Source organism: Bombus terrestris, chromosome 16, assembly GCF_910591885.1.
Source record: "Bombus terrestris chromosome 16, iyBomTerr1.2, whole genome shotgun sequence".
In the NCBI taxonomy this organism is placed as follows: Eukaryota; Metazoa; Arthropoda; class Insecta; order Hymenoptera; family Apidae; genus Bombus; species Bombus terrestris.
In genome coordinates this window covers 4,738,032-4,763,172 of record NC_063284.1, presented here as the reverse complement: position 1 = coordinate 4,763,172, position 25,141 = coordinate 4,738,032, and the positions used below count along the sequence as shown (strand labels likewise).

General features: G+C 39.9%; 1 protein-coding gene across 15 annotated transcripts in view; it reads left to right on the top strand.

The window, feature by feature from the left end:
* LOC100651429 (basement membrane-specific heparan sulfate proteoglycan core protein) overlaps positions 1-25,141 on the top strand; it is a 187,652-nt gene that overhangs the window by 128,701 nt on the left and 33,810 nt on the right. For 8 of the 15 annotated variants that reach the window (XM_048413372.1, XM_048413371.1, XM_048413378.1 and 5 more), the window contains exons 10-14: positions 5,015-5,122; positions 14,558-14,674; positions 16,550-16,663; positions 16,895-17,008; positions 19,189-19,296. In XM_048413372.1, coding sequence (XP_048269329.1) covers positions 5,015-5,122; positions 14,558-14,674; positions 16,550-16,663; positions 16,895-17,008; positions 19,189-19,296 — 561 coding nt within the window. Of the gene's footprint in view, positions 1-5,014; positions 5,123-14,557; positions 14,675-16,549; positions 16,664-16,894; positions 17,009-19,188; positions 19,297-21,031; positions 23,513-25,141 lie in introns of all 15 variants that reach the window. The other 7 variants (XM_048413373.1, XM_048413382.1, XM_048413381.1 and 4 more) reach the window with 3 other exon arrangements.

Below are 25,141 nucleotides of genomic sequence, written 5' to 3'. Positions count from 1 at the left end.
CAAATGACAAACAGATACTCGTGAACAGTATCATTTCCGAATGTCCAAGTAATCGCGTAAATCCTCCATTTATCGCGCCATAGACGGAGGAATTAGAAATTGCGCAAGTGTTGCTGGCTATTGAATAATTTACGAGCGAGAGGGTTAAAATGGCGTTTTAGGGCCAGAAAATTGTATGTTTTATCAAGATGGTGGAAAACTCGCGACGTTAAAGTGGTTAGAGCGTGGCGGAGCGGCAATTTCCACAACTTCTCGGGCTTTAGATAGTTATGATCGAACGAGCATGACAGGGGTTGGGGGGGGAGGGGGAGGGGGAGGAATGATAAGAGAAACGCCGGCTGTAAAGAGATGCATCTCGAAGAGACAGGGCTTTTGAAGCGCGAGGCACGCTCTCATGCATCTTTAGAGCGTAAAAAAACGTAACCAGGCAAACTTTTCCATCCGCCTTGGTTCCATCCGCTCTCGCCACAGCTCGCACCTTCAATATTTCACTCCATCTCGCGGTTTACCCTGTTGTTTCCTTGTTTCCAATAAAGATGATAATGTCGCGTTTCGATGGAATTCGATTATTACGAATTTTCACGACAAAAGGGCAAACTTGCGAAGCGTTTATAAACATTCATGATGTTTTCGAGCGGCAGGCACATGGTGAAAGCGGAATAAGCGCAAAGATTATCACGCGCGCATTGGACTTGCTCGATTTTTGGCCCAATCGATCGGCAATGTATAAAAATATACAAAGCTTCCGCAAGGACAATTTTCATAAACGGCAAACCTGCCCAGTTCTTGCATCAGGATGTTCAATTCAACCTCGCTTCGAATGTTCGTGTACATAACCTAAAACCTATTTACATAACCTAAAATCTATTTACATAACTTAAAAAGTCGAGTAGTGGAAATGGTTGAAAAATCGAGTGCCACAGTCTTTTGTAAGAACACGTTTAATTTTGGTGTCAAGCAGTTTACTTTGGGTTTACTCGACACGTGGATGGCATAAGAATACGAGGCACACGAGGCACGATCAGGTTATGTCTGCTAAAGGAACTCGAGTGTGCTTTGACACGGGAGACTATCACTCAATCGCCGTACTTGACTCTGGCTGGCCATTTGCTGGTATATTGCCATTGCCACGAAAGCTAATAGGAATTCTCCTTAACCTTCGTCAGAGAGTTAACCCGAGGAACTCAGACCACCCTAAATCTCGCATTACTCCATTGGTAATTGTAGAGATCATGGATACAAAAGCCCGGGGAATCCTCGAGTGGTCGCTGTGTGGTTTTCGACGATCAAGATCTGCCTCTGGGGCAAATCAAATTGGCCACGCTGATTCTTACAGGCAATTTAAGACTGCAGGAATGTATAGAATCGTTACAAACTTTTGAATAAAGCATTCTGACGATGCGGTCTTATTTGACGGACTGAGAATCACTGTGGTTCAAGTGAAAATTTGTCAAACATCATCCTATGAAAAATGGAACGTAATATGCGAATATGCTATTATATATATAGATATGTATATATTATTCATAATTGGTTATTAGCACTTGGTTATATACTCTACTAATTGTGTTTCATAAAAACATGAATTCGCATAAATAACCGCAGTCTACCTATATTCTTGTTATTTTTGTGTGAATATGAAACTAATCCCCGAATCGACAAGAGTGACCATTGGTCGGTAACAGTATCGGCGGAAGTCGGTCGGAAGCGCGGGAAATCGGTAGAAATACGAACCGCGAGGCACTTCACGCCGCGTTACGGTAACGCTATCCGAAACGTGATCGGATTGTCTCGAATGAGCATGGCATAATTGTGAAAACGAGATGAACCATTGTCGATTCAATTGCTGAAACACCATGGTCGACGTACTCTCGTATCACATCCGAGTGGTAGCTAGAGTCTGGTTTGTCGGCTTGAAACTGGAGCGTCCAGCCACGGCCTCTGTTTATCTGTAACACAATACACCAACACTTTTGACAACTCTGCAGAGTGGCTTGCCTATAGTAAATCACTGGACAGCCAGTGGACAGAGGTTAACTGGCCGGGGAAAAATTATTACACGATGGAAAACATTTAATTGGCGCTTACATCGTTTCTCCTGGTTTAAACTCATTCATTTTATCCCTGTCGGTAAATTAAGATCGATGGTGATTAAGCAGGTAGATAAAAAAGAAAAAAAAATGCTGTGAGAATGTTATTTAAGATTTATGATTAGAGGGAAACGACCAGATATTGGAATAGCACACCCCGTATGGAATAGCGCCATTTTTTTTTTTAAATCTGACAAATGAATATCTGTCAAACGACTATAGGCTTGCTCGCTCAGTCACTTTGGTATCGTTTATTTTGCTACAAACTTTTTCCCCGATACTCTGGTGAAGAAATATGGATCAAGTGCCTAATGCGCGCACTCTGGTCACATGACGAATGTACTTGCACAAAGTGTGACACTGCAATATGTGACTATTGCAAGTAGCTATTTTCTAAAATGTTATAATCAATAAGAAGAATAAAACTATTTGCTTTTTTTTTATTGCTTTCTATTTATTTTCTATTTTGCTATCTATCCTATACCTATAATATATTAGATAGAATTTATATCCTTTTATTGTTTGTTCAATATTGAAAATCGTTCGAACAATGTTAGAAAACTAAGAAATGCTCTTGATACCCACGAAAATCCTTTGTTTATTGCTATTGATTTTCTAAGAATGACATTCGAAAGACAGAGTGCTATTCCATATTTGGCTTAGTATTTTTACTGTTTTACTAAACGGTGAAGAAATAGTAGAATGCCATGGAGGACCTAGTCTTTGAAATCTGACTTTTCTTTCGGTACCTCTGCGAGTTTGTATTAAACGGCATTCAATTGGCATTATTGGATCCTTCGTATTTCTATTCCTTCGTCTGTTCGCATATCAGAGAAATTCGAGTTCCATTGATGCCTACTCTCTTTGTAAATCACAGACAAGGAACGAATGGCAGAAGGAATTTCACCACGTACACTGAATTTGATTAAACTCCAAGTAATCTAGTGGAGGGATACCGAGTACTATTAATTTCGATAATTATGTGAAACATAAATTATGAAGCTCAAAGAGGAAGTAATAAATAAATAATTCGTTTGAAGCAATGCAAAATTCCCTAATGATATCTTAAAAACGTCGAACCAAGAAGTTACAGTCGATTGATATAATAACATGCTCTTGATCAAATTTTTGGAAAGAGAGCTAAATCTCATGGCAACGTTGCTACTTTTATTAAATCAAATGTGTCACCCGTTCTGATTCTTCTGTGTGTTAAAATTCTTTGTAGCTTATAATTTCATTTTACAACATTCTGATAAAGCATTCGTGAATTTTTTCCCATCTGACAAAATTTATTTAGTCTTACCCAATGGGCTGAGAATCAGGGCGGTGTGAATCAAAATTTGTACAATACAACTTTATTCCTATTTCGCGAAGCTTGTAAGAATCCAGCTACCAAACAAACTTTGCATTCTAATGCACATATGCAGATGAAACGACGAATCTATTATCGAAATCATTAGAAAATAAAAGCATTGAAAAGTATTCAATCTACGCTAAATATCAGCAGGTGTTCTTATACTTATAGTCAATGTTAATTGTATTATATTGTTGAGAATTTTGGATCTTAATAGCCGAAATAATGGTAAAGGAATATTAAATTTACACTTGGAATGTATATTAGAATAGTTATATATTTATTTGATAAATGATTTCAAAGATATTCATCGATACACATTTGCAAGCGTCTCAGCATTTTCTTCCATAACTGACTGCTAACCAAGTGAACAGTTTACATTCATTTGTTTTCGAGACGCCGCGCACACACATACTTCCACACACTGATATTCACATACAAGTATTACTACACGCATTTAACCTAGTTAGCACATAAAATTATACATATCTCAATATGTATATATATATTTACACAAGTAGATGGAATTTTAACATTGACTATAAATAAATATCTATACATATATATATACGTGAACGTGAGTGTGTGCGTGTGCGTGTGCATGCTTGCTTGTGTGTGCGTGTGCGTGTGCATGCTTGCTTGTGTGTGCGTATCTTTATCTGTCTCTGTCTGTTTATCTGTCTGTCTGTCTATCTGTCTGTCTGTCTATCTGTCTGTCTGCCTGTCTGTCTGTCTGCCTGTCTGTCTGTCTCTGTCTGCCTATCTGTCTGTCTGTTTGCCTGTCTCTGTCTGTCTGTCTGTTTTCCTCTCTGTCTGTCTGTCTGCCTTTCTGTTTGTCTATCTGTCTGCCTTTCTGTCTGTCTGTCTGTCTGTTTGCCTGTCTCTGTCTGTCTCCATGTCTGTCTATCTGTCTGTCAGTCTTTCTGTCTGTCTGTCTGTCTACCTTTCTGTCTGCCTTTCTGTCTGTCTGTCTGTTTTCCTCTCTGTCTGTCTATCTGCCTTTCTGTTTGTCTGTCTGTCTATCTCTCAATCTGCCTGTCTCTGTTTGTCTCCATGTCTGTCTATCTGTCTGTCAGTCTTTCTGTCTGTCTATCTGTCTACCTTTCTGTCTGCCTTTCTGTCTGTCTGTCTGTTTTCCTCTCTGTCTGTCTATCTGCCTTTCTGTTTGTCTGTCTGTCTATCTCTCAATCTGCCTGTCTATGTTTGTCTCCATGTCTGTCTATCTGTCTGTCAGTCTTTCTGTCTGTCTGTCTGTCTGCCTTTCTGTCTGTCTGTCTGTCTCTCCTCCTCTCTCTCTCTCTCTCTCTCTATCTCTCTGTGTGCGCGCGCGCGTGTGTGCGTGTGTGTGTGTAAGCATAAACATATAGACAAAATTGAATCGGCATTATGGTCGCTGTTTATGCACGCGAGTATAGCCGCGCAATATGAGATCCATGAGATCGATCGGGAATCAAAGTTTGAAATATTCGTTCGACCCTTATCATATATTTCCAACGTTTTCTATTCGAGTACGAATATTTTTTACACGCTCTTTTTTTTTACAAGACTTTTTCGTTTTCTGTGTTCGCAGCCTGCACCGCCTCGCAATTCAAATGCGGAAACGGTCAGTGTATCGACAGCGGCGGCCGCTGTAATAACGTCGAGGATTGTTTAGACAGATCAGACGAACTTAACTGCCGTGAGTACATTCGTAGGATTTTTTTTCTTCCGTTTCGTCGTGCATGGAAAATTATTTTCTGTTTTCTTCGTTCCGTTGGGTGTCTCAGCATTAACATCAAATATTTCGTAACCGCGGCTCTATATTCGATGTATTCTATGGCATGCACGGGTGGATTTCATTCAAACAATTCATCGGAGGTACTCGGAAATTGATTTTGCAAAAATAACCCGTCAATTTTCGTGGGTGGCTTCGCTACTTCGCGATTAAACAATTCTTAACCACTTGGTGATCTTTCTCTCGCATATTTAACCGTGACATGTGACAATCTAACGTGAGATTTTGGAAGAAATAACGCCTTGGTTTGCAATGTATATTTGGCAATTGTGTACTAACTTATTTAACTTCTGAATGAAATTATTCATTCAGGTACTCGCCAATAATAATTCAACGATGTCAGGACACAATTTCACATGATTAACATAAGCATGTCTGTTCTTAGTCTCTGCTGAGATTCAGAAATGTCTGAATTTGTTACCTGCATCCTCTGCTATCGTACGAACATAAATGATGTGGGTAGCGATGGGTATAGATCTCTCGCACGTTCTCGAACAAGTGGGATATAACTTTACGTAACACATGGATACTAAATCTTCTGTCCAATCTGCTACACAGTTGGCAAAAGCATTTTAACGTCGATATATTAGACACATTGACCGAAAACAACGGTGAAACAATATCCATAAATCTTTTAAATTCTTTCAATGGCTGCCTTCGATTCTTCTAAGCCGGTCAGTGTGTCTCGAAGCAACGCATCACTTTCCATCATTTTTGGACTACATCCAGATATTTGTTTTACATCGTCCTTTACCTCTCAGTCAATGCCAATAGCATTGGACACCGTATTTACATTCACATACCAATTCACGTGCCTAACTCATAAACCCATTGATCCAAATTTAATTAAAAAAAATTAGAAACACCAAAATTGAACCCATATTTAAGTCATGTACGCTCAGATCATCCCAGATTCGCAATCTGCTCTTATTCTGATCTCCATAGACTTTTGCAAACTCTCGATCCACTATAATTTTCACTCTTCCTGTTTTCACAGACTCGTCGAAACCAAAAACACCCTTCTCTTTTTATTAATATCACTTTTTATAAAGATCATCTTCCCTCACAATCTACTGAACGATTACACATCAACAAATTCACGACCTACCCTCAATAAAATCTCTTTGAACTTGAATATCACAATTACCATATTCATCGATTCACCGAACGCAAAAGGTGGCTCCTCTTCTACGCGTAGCATAGTCACATTTGTCCTTCGCAATCATCATCAGTACCACCCAGGGGCGGATTAAAATTTTTTAGGTCTGGGCCTGTTGATCCAGGGGAGAGATAGAGAAAGGGGCAGTGTTAAAATGAAACACATTTACATAAATACGAAATAAGATTTATTTCTTGACAAGTCGTATTTAAAATCATCTACTATACATTTTTAAAACACGGTGTCCTCGCGTAATGGTAAAATCATTAAATTACCGAAACGTTGGATAAAATTTATTTTTTCCCAGGATACATCTCAAATTTCCTACTATACTTTCAAAAGACATTTGTTTCTTTATTCATTTTTCTGCAGACGAACAAAATGGTAAAATGGTATTTCTCTTAAATAGCCAGGGCCCCTGTTTTCTTAAACAGTAAGGCCCGGGCCCATAGCTTGCTTCTTAATCCGCGCCTAGTAGCATCCAAAATTCGTTGAACAGCGAACACGCGAGCGAAATGCAGCGGGCAAGAAAACGAGCAAAAGCAAAAGGACAATTTTATCAGCAGCCATCGTCAGTGTGGCACGCGACTACGCCGGAACTAATCGCGAATGGCCAGGTATTACGATGAGCTGAATAATTACAATAGCTGTGACAATAATAACAATGGCGTGCTGGGAAGACATGGGTGATCAGGCAGAGGGAAGAGGCAAGGGGTTTGGCCTCGCGTTTTCAGGCCATTGCACTTGTTGCCCCACCTTTCCTCCCTCTGTCAGCCCGCACTCTATCTTCCTGTCCTTTTAACCCCTTATTATTTCCATCGTCTTTTGCGGAGGCACGCTCCGACGCTGCACGTCGAAAGTTAACCAGCCCATGGTGATACCTCGCGTCCCTTTCTTCCTTCGTATCGACCTGGACGCCAGTTTTGGCTGTCCGACACGTGCAAACAAAAATTGGCCACCTTCTTCAGTCCATGATTTCAAACATTCCACTAGAAAGCGAAACATTCGTATTATTGGAACGCCGGAAGAAATTATCTTGGCGACCCGTTTGTGAAAATGGAACAGAGTTGATCGCAATAGGATTAGGAACAGTTTCTTATTTTATACGGATAATTGAAATAATTAAAATTGTTGTTGGTTATCGTGATCGTTTGAAGGAAAGTGGAACTTTCAATTTCGAAAACGGATTCGCGTGGTTGAAGAGTTCCAAGTACAATAAATCGAAGGACATTTTCAAATTCGCGATAATATCGGCCTCGGATCAGCAGAAATTTCTTTGGTAGCTTTGTACGAATACAGTGATTAATATTTGATTGGTTAATGTACATGGGATTTTCGATTCTTCGGCAAGTCTGACTCTGCTGGAATCGGCTTGCATTTTGAAACACTGGTCAGGGCTACTATCCAGTTTTTAGTAACATTGAATAGAGCGAGCAGAACTGGGATTCGGTTTAGAAAGCTTCGATAAAACCACATGGTTGCACAGAGTTCTCTCGTTAATATTAAACTTGCTACGTTTTTCTAAAACTGTCTCTCAAAAAAAAAAAAAAAAAAAAAAAATTACAGTCTTCTGGTTTATGTTTCTTCGTCATACCGAAAGTAATAGTGCTGTCTAATGGATGAGCTGATAAAATCAAAAATACGGAGCTGATACGCCAATCAATATACTTTGATAGTTAGATTTCCGAGAAAAGAGGGGGAAAGTCTGTCGGACGCTGAAAACATCATCCTGATACACACGTTCGTACGTTGTGACGACGCGGAGGAGGTCGCGAGGGGTCCAGGCATGAATCAGAATTGGATTAAACCCGGTGAAAACGGATGAAATTCCAGGGCCGAGGCCGCGAAAGGGCCGGCCAGCCCCGCTGGAGATTAACGTCGGATTAAAATTGCAGCCGGTTATTAGGGCGGCTTAATAAACGCGAGTAAATCTCGTTCGGCCACGGGGGCCGCCTTAAATTTGGCTGTGGCAGTGTTGCCCGTTTTTGCGGCGTCCGATATTAATGCTGCTAATGAAGTTTGTTGACGAATTACTTAAAAAAAAGAGGGGAAAAAATACAAGGAAAGATACGAAGAATACGCGGGTGAGAAACGTAGAACTGTCAAATCGTTTCGTGTATCCACCTAAACTAAGGAAGAATTTGAAGAAAGCGGACAGTGGAATTTCTCGGAATCTTTCGTTTATGAAGTAATCATCAGCTTACTTGTCCAATTCTGTTCTTGCAAATTTAACCTTTGGAAAAATGAATAGGTGTTCTATTTAATTCCTAACCTCAAAAAAGAAACAGCAGAAATAGAACAGCAAGTTCTTGTTTAATATTGATTAGGCTAGGTTTCGTTAGATTAGAGTCATTTGTTTAATTTTGTTCCTTCAACTTCCCATTTTGGAAGTCTTAATAATAAACCCTTCTACTTTAGATTCTAACCTAAAAAGTCAAAGGAATAGGAAATGTTATCACACCCAATATAGATTGAACTAAATCACGTTAGGTTACACCCATTTATTTGGTTTTGGAAGTCCTAATTTCAGCTTTGGAAAGTCCTAAGATACGCAGAGATAGCAAGAAATACTTCTTTATAGATCCTAACCTCAAAAATCAGAAATTTCATCGCGTCCTGTATAGGTTAGGTCCGAGTAAATTAATTTCGTTATTTAATTTTCTTCCTCCAGCTACATTTCTTGCAGATCATAAACTATCCTAAAATATCAATAATTCTCTTTTTAACCTCTAACCTCAAAGAACAAGAATATGAAACATCATCTCATCCTATATCAGATTCGAATAAATTATGTTCGTTATTCAATTTCCTTCTTCCAATAGAGTTATTTAGCCGGCATCTTCCTAACCTCTAATCTCAAACATCAAAGAAAGATTAGAAACTTCTGTCACAAAAGGTACGTGATCGAGCGTAGAGCGACGGATTACTCGCTGGAAAAAGAGAGAGGTCATCGCGATTGTATCGCGAACCAGTCATTTGCAATTCCGTAGCGTAGAACAGACGGATGGAGCCTTGAACCTGAGAGATAATGTCAGAGAAATCGTAAGATATTTATCCTCGTTCCCTTCGCGATTTCCTGTTTGCAGAGGCGCGTCACGCGTGTCGCCACCGTGGCTTGCCGCACGTTTGCCAATTTCGAGGTCGCGATATTCGCTTTATATTCGTCGATCACCGCGATGCAACGACCAGAGAGGGAGCACGCACTTGCCACCTGGCAAATCGCGTTAAAATCGTAACTGGATTTTCGCGACCTCACGTTCCATTCGATTCGTTGCTTCCATGGAATCGAATTAATTTCGACTTGTGTCGATTTTTGCTTCTTTCTAGCGGGGAGGGGAGATTGCTCCTGCCCAATGGAGGAACGTGATTACAGGATTTATCGAGAATCGTTGCTCCCTTTTCCAGGTCGATTTGCTCCGTTTACTGCCAAATTTGTAGCCTGCGCTGCTGTTTCTTGACACGGCCGTATACTGGCTGTCAAAAAATTTCCAACTCAGCAGTGTCGTTATAGAAGAACCAGAACCAGAATTTGATAGATTAGCCTGGTTTTCGAATTTGATATTTGATGTCACAATTACTTTATGCACAGGATGTCCCCTTTTAGAAATGTCACACGTAAAAATATTCATCGTCGCGGATAGCCGTAATTGTCATTGCTAGAATGTGAACTTTTGTGTATTTATACAAAAATTGGAAACTCTATAAATACACAGAATCCACGTAATATAAAGAGATAATGTATATAAGGCAAATATATACATATATGTCGGGTTTTCGTTAGGATTTCGGGTGCGTGATAATTCTTTATTGGAATTAGCCATCGTGATGCACAACAAAGATTGTATTTACACGTATAAATATGTTTTTACAAAGTTTATCGAATAATTAGTTTAACGCATGCTTTTGACAATGTTCTTGGGTTCAATAACGAATCCACGGTCAACGGGAAAACTCTTTGTACATTAGAATATATTTTGTAGCACGCAGAACGTTAGCTCAGTCGCTGGGTTACTTTCAGACTGACTGCCTAGACGATATCAGTAAACTCTCCAAGGTGATCGCAAAAATAAAAGACAGATACGGTCACATTTTTCAATTATATATTGATCGGGAATATCAACAAAATTCCAAGCGCCGTTACTAGGCAGTCCCGCGTAAAACCAACATTGCTCCTGGCCGGGGCTTGATTGTTAATACAGCGTGTCCCTCAACATCTGTACTTCTTCCCTTAGACATAACGTTCATCCCGTGACCGTGGCTACGTTCGGCGACCAGTTATGTCACCTCGTGCCCAAGTATTGGGTCTTTCTTTGGGAAGGTATATATATATATGTAAACTCCCTAGAGTTTATGTGGGATAGGGATTCTTTTTGTTTTACGGGTAGCACAACAGGCTGTGTTTCGCGGACAGAGCGATCTTCTTTTGTTTTACGGACAACCATTTCGAGAAGCACGTTTTTCCCAAACGGACGGATAGAGAGTTACATTAGAGACAGACAAGGTTACAGAATAGTTATTTAAGATTTTAAAGACTGAAGAAGAAAGATCGGTAGCTCAGGACGTTGAAAATCGATTCTCGATTTTTAGGTAAACATTGTACCAAAGATTTGTTATTTCCCGTTTATATAATTATTGTTATTTATTGTTATAGACGGATATTAATTGTTGTTTATTTTTGTATTTTATCTAATTACTTTATAATAAAAAAAACTCGATTTTCAGACTTAAGAATCGATCCCTGAATTATCCAAATGTTGAACTTTATATATATATATTTATAGCTCCTTTATTAAATATTCCTAATCGTTTAATACAATCAAATACATTTCTTATTCGTTGAAACGAATCTTTATTTAGATTTCGTGTCTTTTCTGTCATGTTGATAGAAATATGAATTTTCATAAACATTCCAAGTCCAGTTATTTACTTAAGAAGAAAAAAGAACAATAGGAACTTGATAAGATATTCGATTCTGAAATTTGCATTATATCACATACCGGGTGTCTCTTCAATAGGAGAAAAGAAATGGTGAGAAATTGGATAATAAGACGTTAGTTGAGAACAGAAGGTAAATAAGCAACGAACTACTCGATTCTTGAGTTAAATTATGTCGTGCTGGATATAGCTAGGAAATTCGATTTTCACGAGCATGAAACGCGCTCTATCAACGGTTACGTGGGATATATCGTAATAAAAAGTTGAACAATCAACGGACGGCTATTATTTAAGAGATAATGACAGAAAAACAGGCAGCCGGTCGTCCGATCCGGCGGATTAATTCAGATCCAAGCCGGTTAATGCGTTCCCCAGTGATCGCGTGCCGCCATTTTTCGCGTGCAAAGGAGTCGACGTTCAGGTAAAAACGTGTAAACGTCGCCGTTTAATGGAAACACGGGGACACGTTCGTAACGTCGAGCTTCTGTGTAATTATTGCGCACGTGAGAGCCTGTGTTTCGCATGTCGACCAGCAACAATACGCCAGCTCGGGAACAAATTCGTTGAAAAAAAACCGAGGTGAAAAGGAAAAATGGTCAAAAGAAATAGCTCCCCTTTGTGTCTATTAATTATTCCACGTTTTTCGGCAAGGAACAATAGTTTTCATCGCTTATTGTTCGCCGACTATTTTCGGAACACTCGGTATATAGCGCTGCCATTGTAATTAGAACGTATCTTACGTATCACTTAGAACATGCAATTTGTTTTATCTGTCGCGATGTTCAACACTTTACCGACCGCTAGCGATTCAACGGCATACGCACGTCCGACCGGCAACTCAGGCGCAGATTCTCCCTGGCGCCGGCTCTGTCTCGGTTTAGACCCTCCAATACCATTCTTTTCGTTCATCGCGAAGTGTAAGTTTTTCAAATTGGTATAAAACTGTGGGAGCTTACAAAGCAACGCAAACTGACGCAATTGAGCAAGGTACTTTAGTACCAAATGACAAATTCCTGCTCAAATAATGAGAAAGATTGTCGGTGACAAAAAGCCGATTAATAGGCTATCGGTCGGTAAACGTCGTAGACAGAAAGCCGACGAATAGGCTATCGGTCGGAAAGCATCGGCGACGAAAAACCGATTAATCGGCTATCGTCTATAAAGTGTTCATTATTTGACTGCAGTGTTCTACCTAATTATGGCAAATTTTAAGACATCAAAATCTACAGGAAGTGCAGTATTTCTTTGACATTAGGATATTTGAGTGTAGTATGCATGCAAAGTACAATATTTGTTTATATGGTATTTAGTATGCAAAGTAAACTGATTGGATTCTTCTCTCTTGTCAATGATATCCATAAAAATATGAACTTGCATAAATATCGGCGCTCTATTAATTATCAACGACGATCAGAACGTTACATGAAACTTTTCGTAGATTCGATCTGGGACGTACGTAAAGAGACTATTTGAAACAGTCCTGCAACAATGGATCGACCGCGACAGCATTCTAATTTCTAGAACGACGATATTTATGCACAATGGAACGTTTTGTTGCTCCGCTTTGCCACTAACCCATTTTTCTCCCTGTCTCGATCTTATCGGCCGTGATAACTCACAGGTATATATTTTCGTTTGCTAATCTCTACGCAGGAATTGCTTTCGATTGAAAAACGAAACAACACCGGTTATATAGCAAATCTCATAGCGCATTGTGAAAGTATGCGTAGCAATATTCCAAAGAGGAAAATGTCGACCTCCTTGTAAACCTTCATTGAATTTTTACATATTCGGCATATTGTACTTCCGAAACTAACTACGTGAATATGCAAAGCAGACAATTAATAGTGTCAACAGGCCTCGAGATCTTCAGTCTCAGCTGTCTGTGCTGAGAAATTTTTGTTTTCCTTATATATATATATATATATAATTACATGTATTCCGTGCAATTGTGCAATTTCGACTTTCCTACAAACAGATGAAAATCCACCGTCTAATTATACGTAATATTTCTCCAAGTATCAGCAAGTGGAGTTGGAAATGGACACCCAGTATATGGATCTTAAGAATACAGCGGTTGGCTTATTTTTCACGTCGAGAATCGTTGGAGTAAGATCCAGGGGAAGCTCGATGGAAATTCCTAGAGGATGGCTGCCTTCCGTTTCCATTCTTTCGAGTGCACTCCGTTCGAAGTGCCGTTCATCCTCGATCGTTAGCTAATTGCCGCCGTAAATTAGACAGCCGCCGCGTGGCCCGTAACTCCTTGTTCATTTATAATCTCTTCCGCGAAATTTCCTCGGGTGCGTGTTAATTAATGGCCACACCACGCTAGTCAGTAGGCTATCCTTCTCTACATCTGTCTGGTTACTAATTAATTCTACCACTGCTTTCCTTCATCCACCTTCGACATCTATATGGCGTCTTTTTTTCACGGAATTGAAACCCTATTACTTCTAAGTAGCGTCGTCAACACTTTTATAGTACGGCTTTGTAAGAATTTTTCATTTTATTCGAGGACTTGAATAGCTTTCTCACCGGTCACAGTTGGATGAAGATTTTGAAAAATATTTGTGCAACGTCTCGTGAAACGATTTGAGTTTTCAATGTAAGACGAGAATGAAAAATAACAAAATTGCGTCGAAGGTTTCTGAGAAAATCGAGTTTCAACATTCGTGATCGTGTATAATTTATTGTAGATTTTTCCTTGTTTAAATTTTCTACAAATACGTAAAGATTCCTGGTCTAGTCATAAGGCAATGAATTTGCGACCTTTTTGGGGAAATTATGTGATACATGTTATAAAAATATAGTTTGTCTCAGCTTCATGGGCCAATTTGTGTTCAGTAGTGCGCTACATATATTTGAAATATTTTTTTTCTATCGTCGCTATCATAAAACGTGATATATATATTTATTTGTTAACTCTATGATGTTATACGGAACTCTGTTTTCCCACTTGGGGATATTTTCAAAATGCACTTGGTCGCCTAAGTGTGGCGCCAGGTTCGCGCAATAATCATCTGCAAATCCTCCTAACCTCAAACTTCAAGCTTATCACGTATCGAAAGTCTTCGTTATATGTGTTCTCCGCTGTGTCTCTGTCTATTTGTCTTCGTGAAACTCGCTCTCTGTGCCTTCGTGGAGCTTTTTCTCAACTCGTGTTGTCAACATCTGTCAACTCGAAGAAGAACATACGAAAGCAAAAATAGAGGAACAGAGAAATGGAACATGTACGATTCTTGCAGCTTGCGGAGAGAACAAATTCGAATGCACCCCAGGCTATTGCGTGGATAAATCGAAACGCTGTGATGGATACCAGGATTGTGGAAATGGGAGGGATGAGGAAAATTGTCAGCACATAAGTACGAAAATTAACCACTAATCTGTTGAACGAAGTAAAGCGGAATGTCTGGAGATGGGGATGAAGCTCACTAATCGTCCGTGAAAACATGAATGAGAGAGGCGCATACTTTTCGAAATGACTGGTTTCACAAGTGACTGACAAACATACAACCTAACCTATGTTTCAAAATTCGCTTGCCTTTTACACCAGAACAGAGGAATCTAAATAAATTCATTTCTAATTTAATTTCTTGCCAAGTTTTAAATAAATGGGATTCTGATGTGTATCAAACGATACGACAGACAATAGCGAATTTTGAAGCATGATGGGTCTAAAATAAACAATATAAAAGGTATTAATTAACGAGGGACAACATTCAAAACATTTTCTACGTCTGAATAAATAAATTCCTCTAAAGGGATGTATACCGGGTGCCCTGTAAAAACCTGAATACGCCTTTGATAAATAAATCACTTTTAAGATTGACTAAATTAAGTATACTTGTCAGAAACGAGGATGAAAGAAATATGGTATAACATTGTTACACGGTTACCCCTTCCACATACCGACAATGTGGGATCACGTGACCGTTTGAACGAAAGCGCGAAATTCAAATCCCGAACACTTCGAACACAATTTTCAAAGAAAAACCTCTATTCAAATTAAAAGAAGAAAATTGGAAAAGTAAATACAGGGTGTGTCAATAACTGTAGCGCAAAAGCGAGATAAATTACGATAGATTTGACCAAAATTACAAAGTCTAGTAAATAAAGTCAGCTTTCTTTAAACTTCTCTAAAAGAAACTTGTAAATTCTCGCGATTCACTAACATTTCCTGATTAAGGAATAGAAAAAGATTTGTTGAAAGGTGTACGGTTGAACGGGACACCCGGTACGTTGAGATAAGCGCGAGGAACGAGCGAGAAAGAAGCGCTAAGTGCGAACTCGGCGCAAGGTTCGATTTCAGGTGAAACGGCTCGTCGCGTGGTTGTTCGGCCGAGTAATCGTCCGAGCCGAAGCATATTACTGGCCTCAATAATGGACGCTTGTTTCTCGAGTAATTAATTGCACGGCTATGAACAGAGCAGTCGTAATCGTTAGTTCTCCTGCCTTCAGAATCTTATATCCCTCCTTTCTTCGCGTTGAGACGAGGCGCAACGGAATAATCCGATTCATTATCATCGTTCCACTGCCTAATTATCCGCTGTGAACAAGCGTCGACCCGATAAATGGACCTTCCTGGCTCCGTTTCATCTCCACTGACCGATCAATCCCCTTTAGAATCAGTTTCGAACCGTTCCAAGTTGTTTGCCGCTAGGTTAGGTCATCCAGCCTCCACTTTTACACGTTTAATCGCTGAATCTTTACGTATTTGTTACGGTGCGTGTGTTTGGGAAGGATCGCACAATTAAAGATGGCTAGATCTTGGGATAGTTTTATTTCTTTAGAAGTTCTAACCTAAAAATCGATAAAATAACCTCTCCTACCTTTTTGCGCGGGAAAGACTTTCTAGTATATAAAATATTATTTATAAAATTTATATCATGTTTAAAAAATTGCATTGTAATTTTTCAAAAAAATATCCCAACATAGATTCTAATTTGAGAGCAATTTATAACGTCTATATGACTTCTTTTGGAATTATATTACAATTCTATTAGGAATGTGTGACCTAACCTAGTCCAGGCCAACGAAAATACTCTTTTTTTATCTTTGTAGCAGAGTAAATACAAATAGTCGTAGCAATTGATTTGCATCTCTGTTATGGTGATTTAATTTTTAACATTTGTTCTTTGGTTAATATCCCTACGCGTCGTTGTTCCTTTCAAGTTAAACATTTTTTTTACCATTATGAAACTTTTGTTTAGTCTTATTTTCTGTTTCCCAACTCACAGCTCGATGTCGATCAGACGAGTTCGAGTGCTTAGACGGAAGTTGCGTGAGCCAGACCTCGAGATGCGACGGAAGATCCGACTGTCGAGATCGATCTGATGAAATCAATTGCACCGGTACCATTATGTTTTTTTGTATTTTATTTTTACTGAACCATGGACGTTCGTCATATTTATTTATTTTATCAAAAATCCGAGGCGAATTACCGTAAAGTATAATTCAAGCTTCCATGGTTCAGCTTTATCTTATTTTTTGTTAATTGCACAAAACGTCATTCGCCGGAGATACAACTTCAGTTTCAGCGTGACACAGTGAAATAATCTGAATTTTCCATTTCTCATTCCAAGTGACCACGTGCAGCGGAGATCAATTCAGGTGTCTGGATGGAACCTGCATCAGTATCGACAAAAGGTGCAATCAGAACATAGACTGTCGTAATGGAGAGGACGAGAACCAGTGTGGTGAGTCAACCTATTCTCATCTCTTAACGAAAGAAGAAAAAAGACAAACTGTTTTAATCATTCCTGAGATACGATAGGAATCTTTGAGAAACATGGATTCCAATGATCTGATGGAATCCTCTGACCGACACAGTCTGGTGTGAACGCATGGTTTGAAAGGCCAGGTGTTTGAAAGCCACTTGTTAGCTTATTGCAAAAGCAACAAGCAAGCTCGACACAGTGATTCAGATGACCTGCTAATTCATCTGGTTTGACTCGCGTAGCTCGTTCTATTGTGGCGGAGACGCTTTCCAATCTAATGCACAGATAAAGTGAAACAAAGTCTCCTTTCTTTTTCTTTCATCGAAAAATTCTATTCTACGTATCGTATTGTTATAGAAAAATTTACCTAGAAAGAAATTATGTTATAGTTTATATTAGTCTTTTGTTGGAATCCTCCACGATAAAATGAGCCTTACTTAAATGGGTTTCACCTTCAAGGTCACCCAAGAATTACCAGTCTTCCAGGGATTCGTTTGTTCTTTCGCTCAAAAATTGACTAGGGCAATGTGATCTTTTTAAGTTAGCTGGAAGATATTATTTAGCGCTGAAAAATTGGATGCAAGACACAAACCATCTCGGTGGAGTATATCTATTCCTTTTTTGGACGATGTTCGATTTTTCCCTGCTGGTCAACCTCACACCGGAAGTGGCTTCTTTCCTATTCCCAAGTTTGCAATTTTCCACCATGGCACGCATGGACAGATTTTCACGCTCGAAAATCATCCCCGATCAATTCCATCTCTCCCCTTATTTGTAACGAGCTCGAATCACTTCGGAATTTAATAATCCGCTGATCATCGAAATTTGATAAGCCTCTTCCGAAGAATTGATAAAACGTCGTATATTAATTTCCCTGTAACAAAAATCGTCCTGCAGAATTAGTAGGAAGCATTGAGAAAACGAGTCCAAATGCAGAACATGTTTCATACTGAAAATCATCGACTCGATGAAATTCGAAGTGATTCGAAATCTCATAAAACTTCGAGTCTCGTCGATCATGAATCACGAAGTCATTGATCATCCGCCGCTTGGTAATCACGGCAAGAGGATCTAAAATGCTCTCTACGCTCTGTGGCGGTTTCATTGAGGGCTCGGTATCGACGGCACACGGCTGATTTCACTGGATGGAAAGGGAACACATCAAAGGGGACGCTTGAATCGTAAGCCGAAGCCGCGTGTTTTATTTGTGAAGCAGGGACTGATGAGAAGCCTGCTTGTCTGCGCTTTTAACCCTTTAACTGCGCCATTCACTCGAATATTTCTCCTTCCAAATCACCGTGGGAATAGACATTCTTACTCACAAAGTTATGTTGCAGGAGAAATGGAATTCGGACTGCAATGTCTCATCACTCGTTTCTTCGTGTCAAGTAGATTTTTATTATGAAAACGAATTATTAATTAAAGTTAAGTCCTTCGTTCCTTCGTGGAGTTAGACATAACCGAGACATGGACAATTTTCGAGGACCATATTTGAATATTAAATTTCTTATTTTCTCGTCTCTTGATGTACCTACAGCACTAGATCTAACGATTCATTCCTTCACTCACAAGATATTGTCGTGAGCTTGAACATGAAGGAAAGAGCAAGAGTGAATTCCAAAAGAGTCTATCAAAGTGTCTGTCGTCCCTTGTAGAATTCTTGCACAACTGCACTGCCAAGAACGGTTATTCCAACCAACAATCGACCCCTAATTCTCTCAGTTTCGCATCTTTTAATAGACTTGGACTACCGTAATCACCCCTCAACTATATTTCACCGAACAATGTTCCTCACCATCTTTAATGCCAAGGTACGATCAAGAGCAAAAGTGGGTCAAAAGAGTCTGCTAACGAATCTTTCGAAAAATAATTATTCCGATCAACGTCAACACGTAAATTTGTCAGTTTTTACGTCGCTCAGTAGCCTCGGAATGTCAAATGATCCCTCTACCGTGATTCACCTGTACACCAATACCTCTCTATCTTCGACATCAAAGAACCATTGAGAGCAAAAGTACGTCAAAGGATCAGAATGTAAAGAAAGGACTATGAAAAGTCTCTTCTTCTCTAAATTCTTCTCCACCGTTCATTCCCGATGTTATTGACCAGTTGCGCGTGGTTAAAGGGTTAAATGTGCATGAGTGTGGTGTGTGGAGCAGGTTGCGGAGAGGCCCAGTTTCGCTGCACGGACGGACGGTGCATCGGTTACGAGTTGCAGTGCAACGGGGTGGAGGAGTGCTCTGATGGCTCTGACGAAAGGGACTGCGGTAATTATGCCATTCACACTACCTACTCGTGTCCCTACACTCGTGTCTACACACACATACACGTTCATATATACACAGACGAACGCGGCCACACACGCACACATACATACGACAATATACTTTGCTCTGGATTTTTAAGCGTCGTGTCTGTCTCCTGGTAGCTCTTTGCCCCTATTCAACATCTTGGATCTCGAGCTGCAATTAGACCATGATGTTTCGTTATCGATCACTGATGATCGTTGATTGAATTTCTGTAGAATGATGAGCAATTGTTTTTAACAATATTGGAACGACGATTCGATCGGATCGTACAGTTTCAGTGGATCAGTTACGTAATTTCAGCAGAGATCTTTGCAAAAGAGCATTTAGCGCGTTATGAGGATCAGGTTTAGTGGCTTTATCGGTTCGACGAGGCTGAAACTTGAGAGGGAAGAGGAAGAAGACGTGTTTCTAACGCTGACTCTAATTGTTCTACGGGACCACAATGTTTCGGCTAAGATTGCTTCTACCGTATTTCTTTTCTTTAACACTAGAACTACCGATAGTGAACACGAAGCTATTTCTACCAAAACCAGTCAAATTGACAGGGTCTTTAAAAAGTACGCAATAATAGAATGTTTGTATATTTATTGATCTATTATTTCCTTACAGAAGCAATTCCATGTTATGTAGTACATTTTTGGTATTATTAATTCATCTGGGACCATGATCCCTAAACGAGGGATTGGGGTTTGATACACAGATTGCAGGACTTTTTTACACTTTGACAAGTACCAGTCATTTTGACTGCTATTGGTATAAGTAGCCTCGATACAAAATTATTTTAAGTTTGAATACATAAAAAACAAAATAAAATTCATTATATTATTCTTTTAAAACTAATAACATGAACTTTAGGAATTTTAAAATAAAATTGTAAAACCAGTCGATTTGACTGGTGTGCTAGTTCTAGTGTTAATTTAATCTCTGTACATCTCAATTGTTAGAAATTGCAGAGGGTAGACGTACAATTGGCGAATTAGGAATATCTCGCAGATGCTTGTCTCAGATTTTTTGAAAACACCATAAAAAAATAAAAATGAAAAGAGAAAGATGGGAAAGTCCGTATCTCTTCAGTAGTAATCCTCGCTTTTACATGGCCAAGTAGTATCGTGCTACTTTGAGTGGACTTAATTGTTTGTAATACATAAATTTAGTCGCACAACTGTTCCTTGAGGGAGACACGCGTGGGATAGAGTCCCCAAGTCGGCTCTGAAACGTGAAAATGGACTTTCTGAATAATGCAGACACCTGTTGCTCTGACATAGCTAGAGATATTTAAAATTGAAACCACACCATCCTAATTTCGTGGTATCCCCTCTGTTTAATCCTCATCGCGGTTTTATTAATCGTCCATGCAATTCGACTATTTCTGTGAAACGACCCTGTGAAATTTATAACATCTGTTATTCACATCTGTCAAGCTCTGGTCGTTGACGAAATATTTTTCTTTCTTTCATTTCGAGGGCAATTTTGGAGAAAAATTCTCGAATCAATTGTTTGCTCCTTAACGAGCAAAGTGAACTATTTAGTCCACTGTCTTGGTCCAGTCTTGTGCTTCTTCCTCTTTCTCACGTTAATGTCTCGATCGAGGTGGAAGGTTAGGATTTTCTCCGCCTCGATTCTCTTCTCTCGTTCGCCTCTTTCTTCGGAAAGGCAAATCCTTCATGTTCCGTCACTATGATCGTCGTCACAGAAAAGGCCAAGTGGAGGAATTTATACAACGATGAGCATACGTTTCGCAAGTATCTGGAAACAGCGAGAATGCTGAACTGGAATCACGTTGGTGACCTGAAGCAGCAGAATTTGACAAATCCAAAGAAACACCCGAAGAACGACTTTACCATCGATCCATCCTCGAATAAACTATCTGATAAAAATTCGAGACCACAGAATATTTGGAGGTCCGTGCCAAAGCATTCGAATTCCTTACCAAGAATAGCCATCGAGATAAACGATCCGTGCTCGATAAAAATAGTCGAGAAAAAAACGAATCCAGGGAACATTTGGAGGTCCAAGTCGAGGAACTTGAATCCCTCGCCACGAATAGGTTTCAAAATAATTGACACTCCCAATAGGAATAGCTCGAGATCTGCCAAAATGATGATACGTTCCTTGAACGACGTGAGAGATCTGACTGATAATGAGGCGAAGAAGCCGAAAAGGAACAGGAAGAAGAACCACCGAAAGTCTGATGTTGAGAACGCAATGTCCAGTGAAGTGTCAGTTCTGACGGATTCCACAAATTCCACGACTGTGGTCAACGATGAAAAGGTGCGTACGAAGAAGAAGAAGTCGAGGAAGGGTAGGAAGAAAGGGCAGAAGGGTAGATTCAGACACATGTCCATATTTGCTGGCACAAAATACCCAACAGACTCGACAACACCGGGGACTGTTAGCTCGACCGTCGGTGACGATCCAAGTTCAATGAAAAATGAAATACTTTCTAATAAGATTCAAGAAGAGATGGAAGTAGAAAGTACTTTGAAAAGCGTGGAGGAAACTACGGTATCAAAATTGGAAGATTTTTCGATTACGCCGGAGATTAATCTTTCGACGAGGGAAGAAGATGAAGTAACATTGGAGGGCGAGGTGAACAGGACAACGGATAGTGTCTTTGTTTCGGTGAAGGGTGAATCTCTTATTCTTACAGAATCGAGTGAAAAATTATTTGTTTCCGAAGATGAGAGTCTGGAAGAAGCCGTGGTAACCACGTCGGCGAGTACAGAACAGATCAACTCCACTGACTTTTCAGAAAGTACAAATTGGAATTGGTACTCTGAAGAAGATTTAGACAAGAAGTTGAACTTCACCGGGGAAGAAGACGCGTTGAGATTGGACTCAGGGGAAAGAAATACTTCCGATATATCTGGGACTAAATATTTGTTGGAGGAAAAGCTGGATTGGAGCTCGAAGACGACATTCCTGGAAGAGACCACAGTGCCGGATGCAGAAAATTCTTCCTGGACTACGGAAAAGTACAGGACATCGACTGTCCTAAGTTCGGAAGAAATTTTAATTGCTGACGGATCTAATCAGGATTCTACGGAGACATCAGATAGCAGAAAAGATAGCGAAGAGACGACGTATTATGACGAGAACTTGGAAGAGAAGGGATCATCGTCGGTATCGTCGACAGCTTCTACGATTACAGACGAGGATTACAGTTATAATGTATCTGCAAACGTGGAGACACTGTTGTTCGAATCTAATTTGAACAATTCCAAGATCCTGATAGATCTACTTAGTAAGGACAGGTTAACTGATAAAATTCTTCCTAATTCTATCGACCAAACCTTGGAAGCGAAGATATACAATTGTACCTCGAAGTGTGTGAATTTCTATAGACAGAGAGTGTATGAGTTGGAGGAGAAGTTGCGACAAGCAGGTATCGAGAAGTCTCTGACAAGCGAGAATAAGATTGATTCCGGATTAATCGAGGATACCACACTTTCCAAGCCTGAAGACGACAGTAATTCTTCAGATTCTTTTCAGGACTTCTCGGAATTCTCAGAGGTGTTCAACCATAGTTTAACTATAAAACCAATTGATTCTAAATATTCAGACGCCACAGAATCACTGACGTTGGTGGAGACCGTGACAGAACTGAGCAAGAACAACATCAGCAAAGAGTCCAAGGAAATCATTGACCAAGAGGAAGGGCAAGATCAGCACAGTAAAACATACTCCAGAGTAGACGACGTTACGGTTTCTACAGGTTTGCCAGCCACTAAGAGCTCCTCTTCCCCGGCTAGAAGAAAGTGCAAGAAGGATGAAAAGACGAGCACAAAGCTCAGAGCTGACCAGGACGTGGAGGACGATTGCGAAGAGGATATGACAGAAAGACCGAGCACTACAAATTCCGATCTCATCTTCAAAGAGACTAGCACGACCGCGAACTGCGACCCGGATCAGTTCGTTTGCAGCGATGGCACGTGTATCGCGGCAGACAAATGGTGTGATGGATATTCAGACTGTCCAGATTATGGCGACGAGTTTGACTGTAACGGCAATACCAATGGAGATTATGAGAATGGAGTGAACGAGACCGAAGAAAATTCCGCATGTCCGATGTGGAAATTTGCCTGCGACGGGACCTGCATCGACAATATCTTCGTCTGCAATAGCGTAAAGGATTGTGAGGATGGATTAGACGAAGCTGACTGTGGGATGGAAGGTAGAAACCAGTCCATCTATCCTTCTTCCGTTCTGTTCTTTCACTTCTTGGCATCTTCGAATATTCTTCAGTGAAACCTTGCCAACAACGAAGGTCTGAAAAGTGGGGCTCTGAATTGGTGGGATCTATCGCTGTACAAAGTGGTGGCTTGAAAATCTGGCCCAGAAATTCTGACGAAGAAGACATTTGTATGTTCATGTTGGAACTTAATTTGTGGCGTCCATCCTTGCTGTACAAAGGCCTTTGTATTGAATGTACTCGGAGGAATTCTGTTCCTTGCACAGGCTAAGTCACCGTGGCTCTTCCTTTGCATTCAAGTTTCTGGATTATCTGAAAAGATAGATCTTAAGGTAGGGCACAAAGTGGTAGTTACATATCTCGTTTAAACCCCAGTGATTCTCTTAAATTCGGTACTCATAAATTTAATTGAAACTTTTCTTACTGATAGACTTTTGTTGCTGTAGTAAAGGCTACTGCTTCCTTATTAATAAAGAAGAGATCGTTTCGTGAGAATTACAGCTTGCACCCCATAACGTAATGGAATCTAAACGAATTACCAGCGTATTATGGTTATTTGAAAAAGTAGGACTCGGAGTAGGCCACAGCTGTACAAATAAGGCCAATAAGATAGGGATAAAGCAAACGGTGAATGCAAAGGAAGTCGAGACAGCTTACATCTCTGGATATAACAAACATCTTTCATCGGTCTTGCGGACTGCACACTGCAATTCGCAGTCAGTTTATTTGCCCTGAGGTTCAACGAGTAAACCAAAGTATTTAATCTGTTTGGAGTCCAAACAACGTTGTTCCCGATTCTTCTATTGGTCGTCGATGTTCTCAGTTAATGTTACGCAGACACGATAGACAAATTACACGTCCAGACGCACACACTGTACATAGAACCCATGGAATATATCCTAATCGCCTTCGAGAGGCTTCATTCAGATTGCTTTAAGTGTTAGCCAGCTTCGAAGGAATCCTCTGTAAAAAGATACCCCGCGGTCGAGGAGTCGTGTGCTCTGTCAGGCTGCAGATACTGTGCCAATAAACATCATACACCGTGGTTGTATTGTTCATCCTGCTGCGCTATGATCGACTGATGAAATAACTTTTTCTTGGCCGGAGAATTATGAAAAATGATGTGTATGAAAAAATGTAGGGGAAGAAAATGATGAGAAAGGAACGTCGATTGCAGCAGGATTTAACTCTAAAACTAGCAGATTTTAGTCGAGATAATTTTTCATAGAAATTTTATGGATTCATAGCGGTGGAATTTTATAGATTTTTGCACAGTCGAATTGCAAAGAATTGTTCACTTTTTATTACAAACGGTAACATGTTTCTAACGTTAAGGAACCTGGATGCAACAACGAGCCGGATAGAAAGTTCCAAATATGAAAGACTGATATTCCTTTGAAAACAGAAAAATCACAAAACCTGTACACAAAGGTATTATATCAATTGTTATTCAAAAATCAGACGAAACAATGGCAATGCAGGATTAACTTGGCAACCATGAGGCAATATCGCAGGCTGACAGCTGCCCATATATAAATACCATTCACCATAACAGATGCTTTCAGTGTATCAAGCCCAGTTGATCCCGCTTTAAATGTCTCCACACGTGTG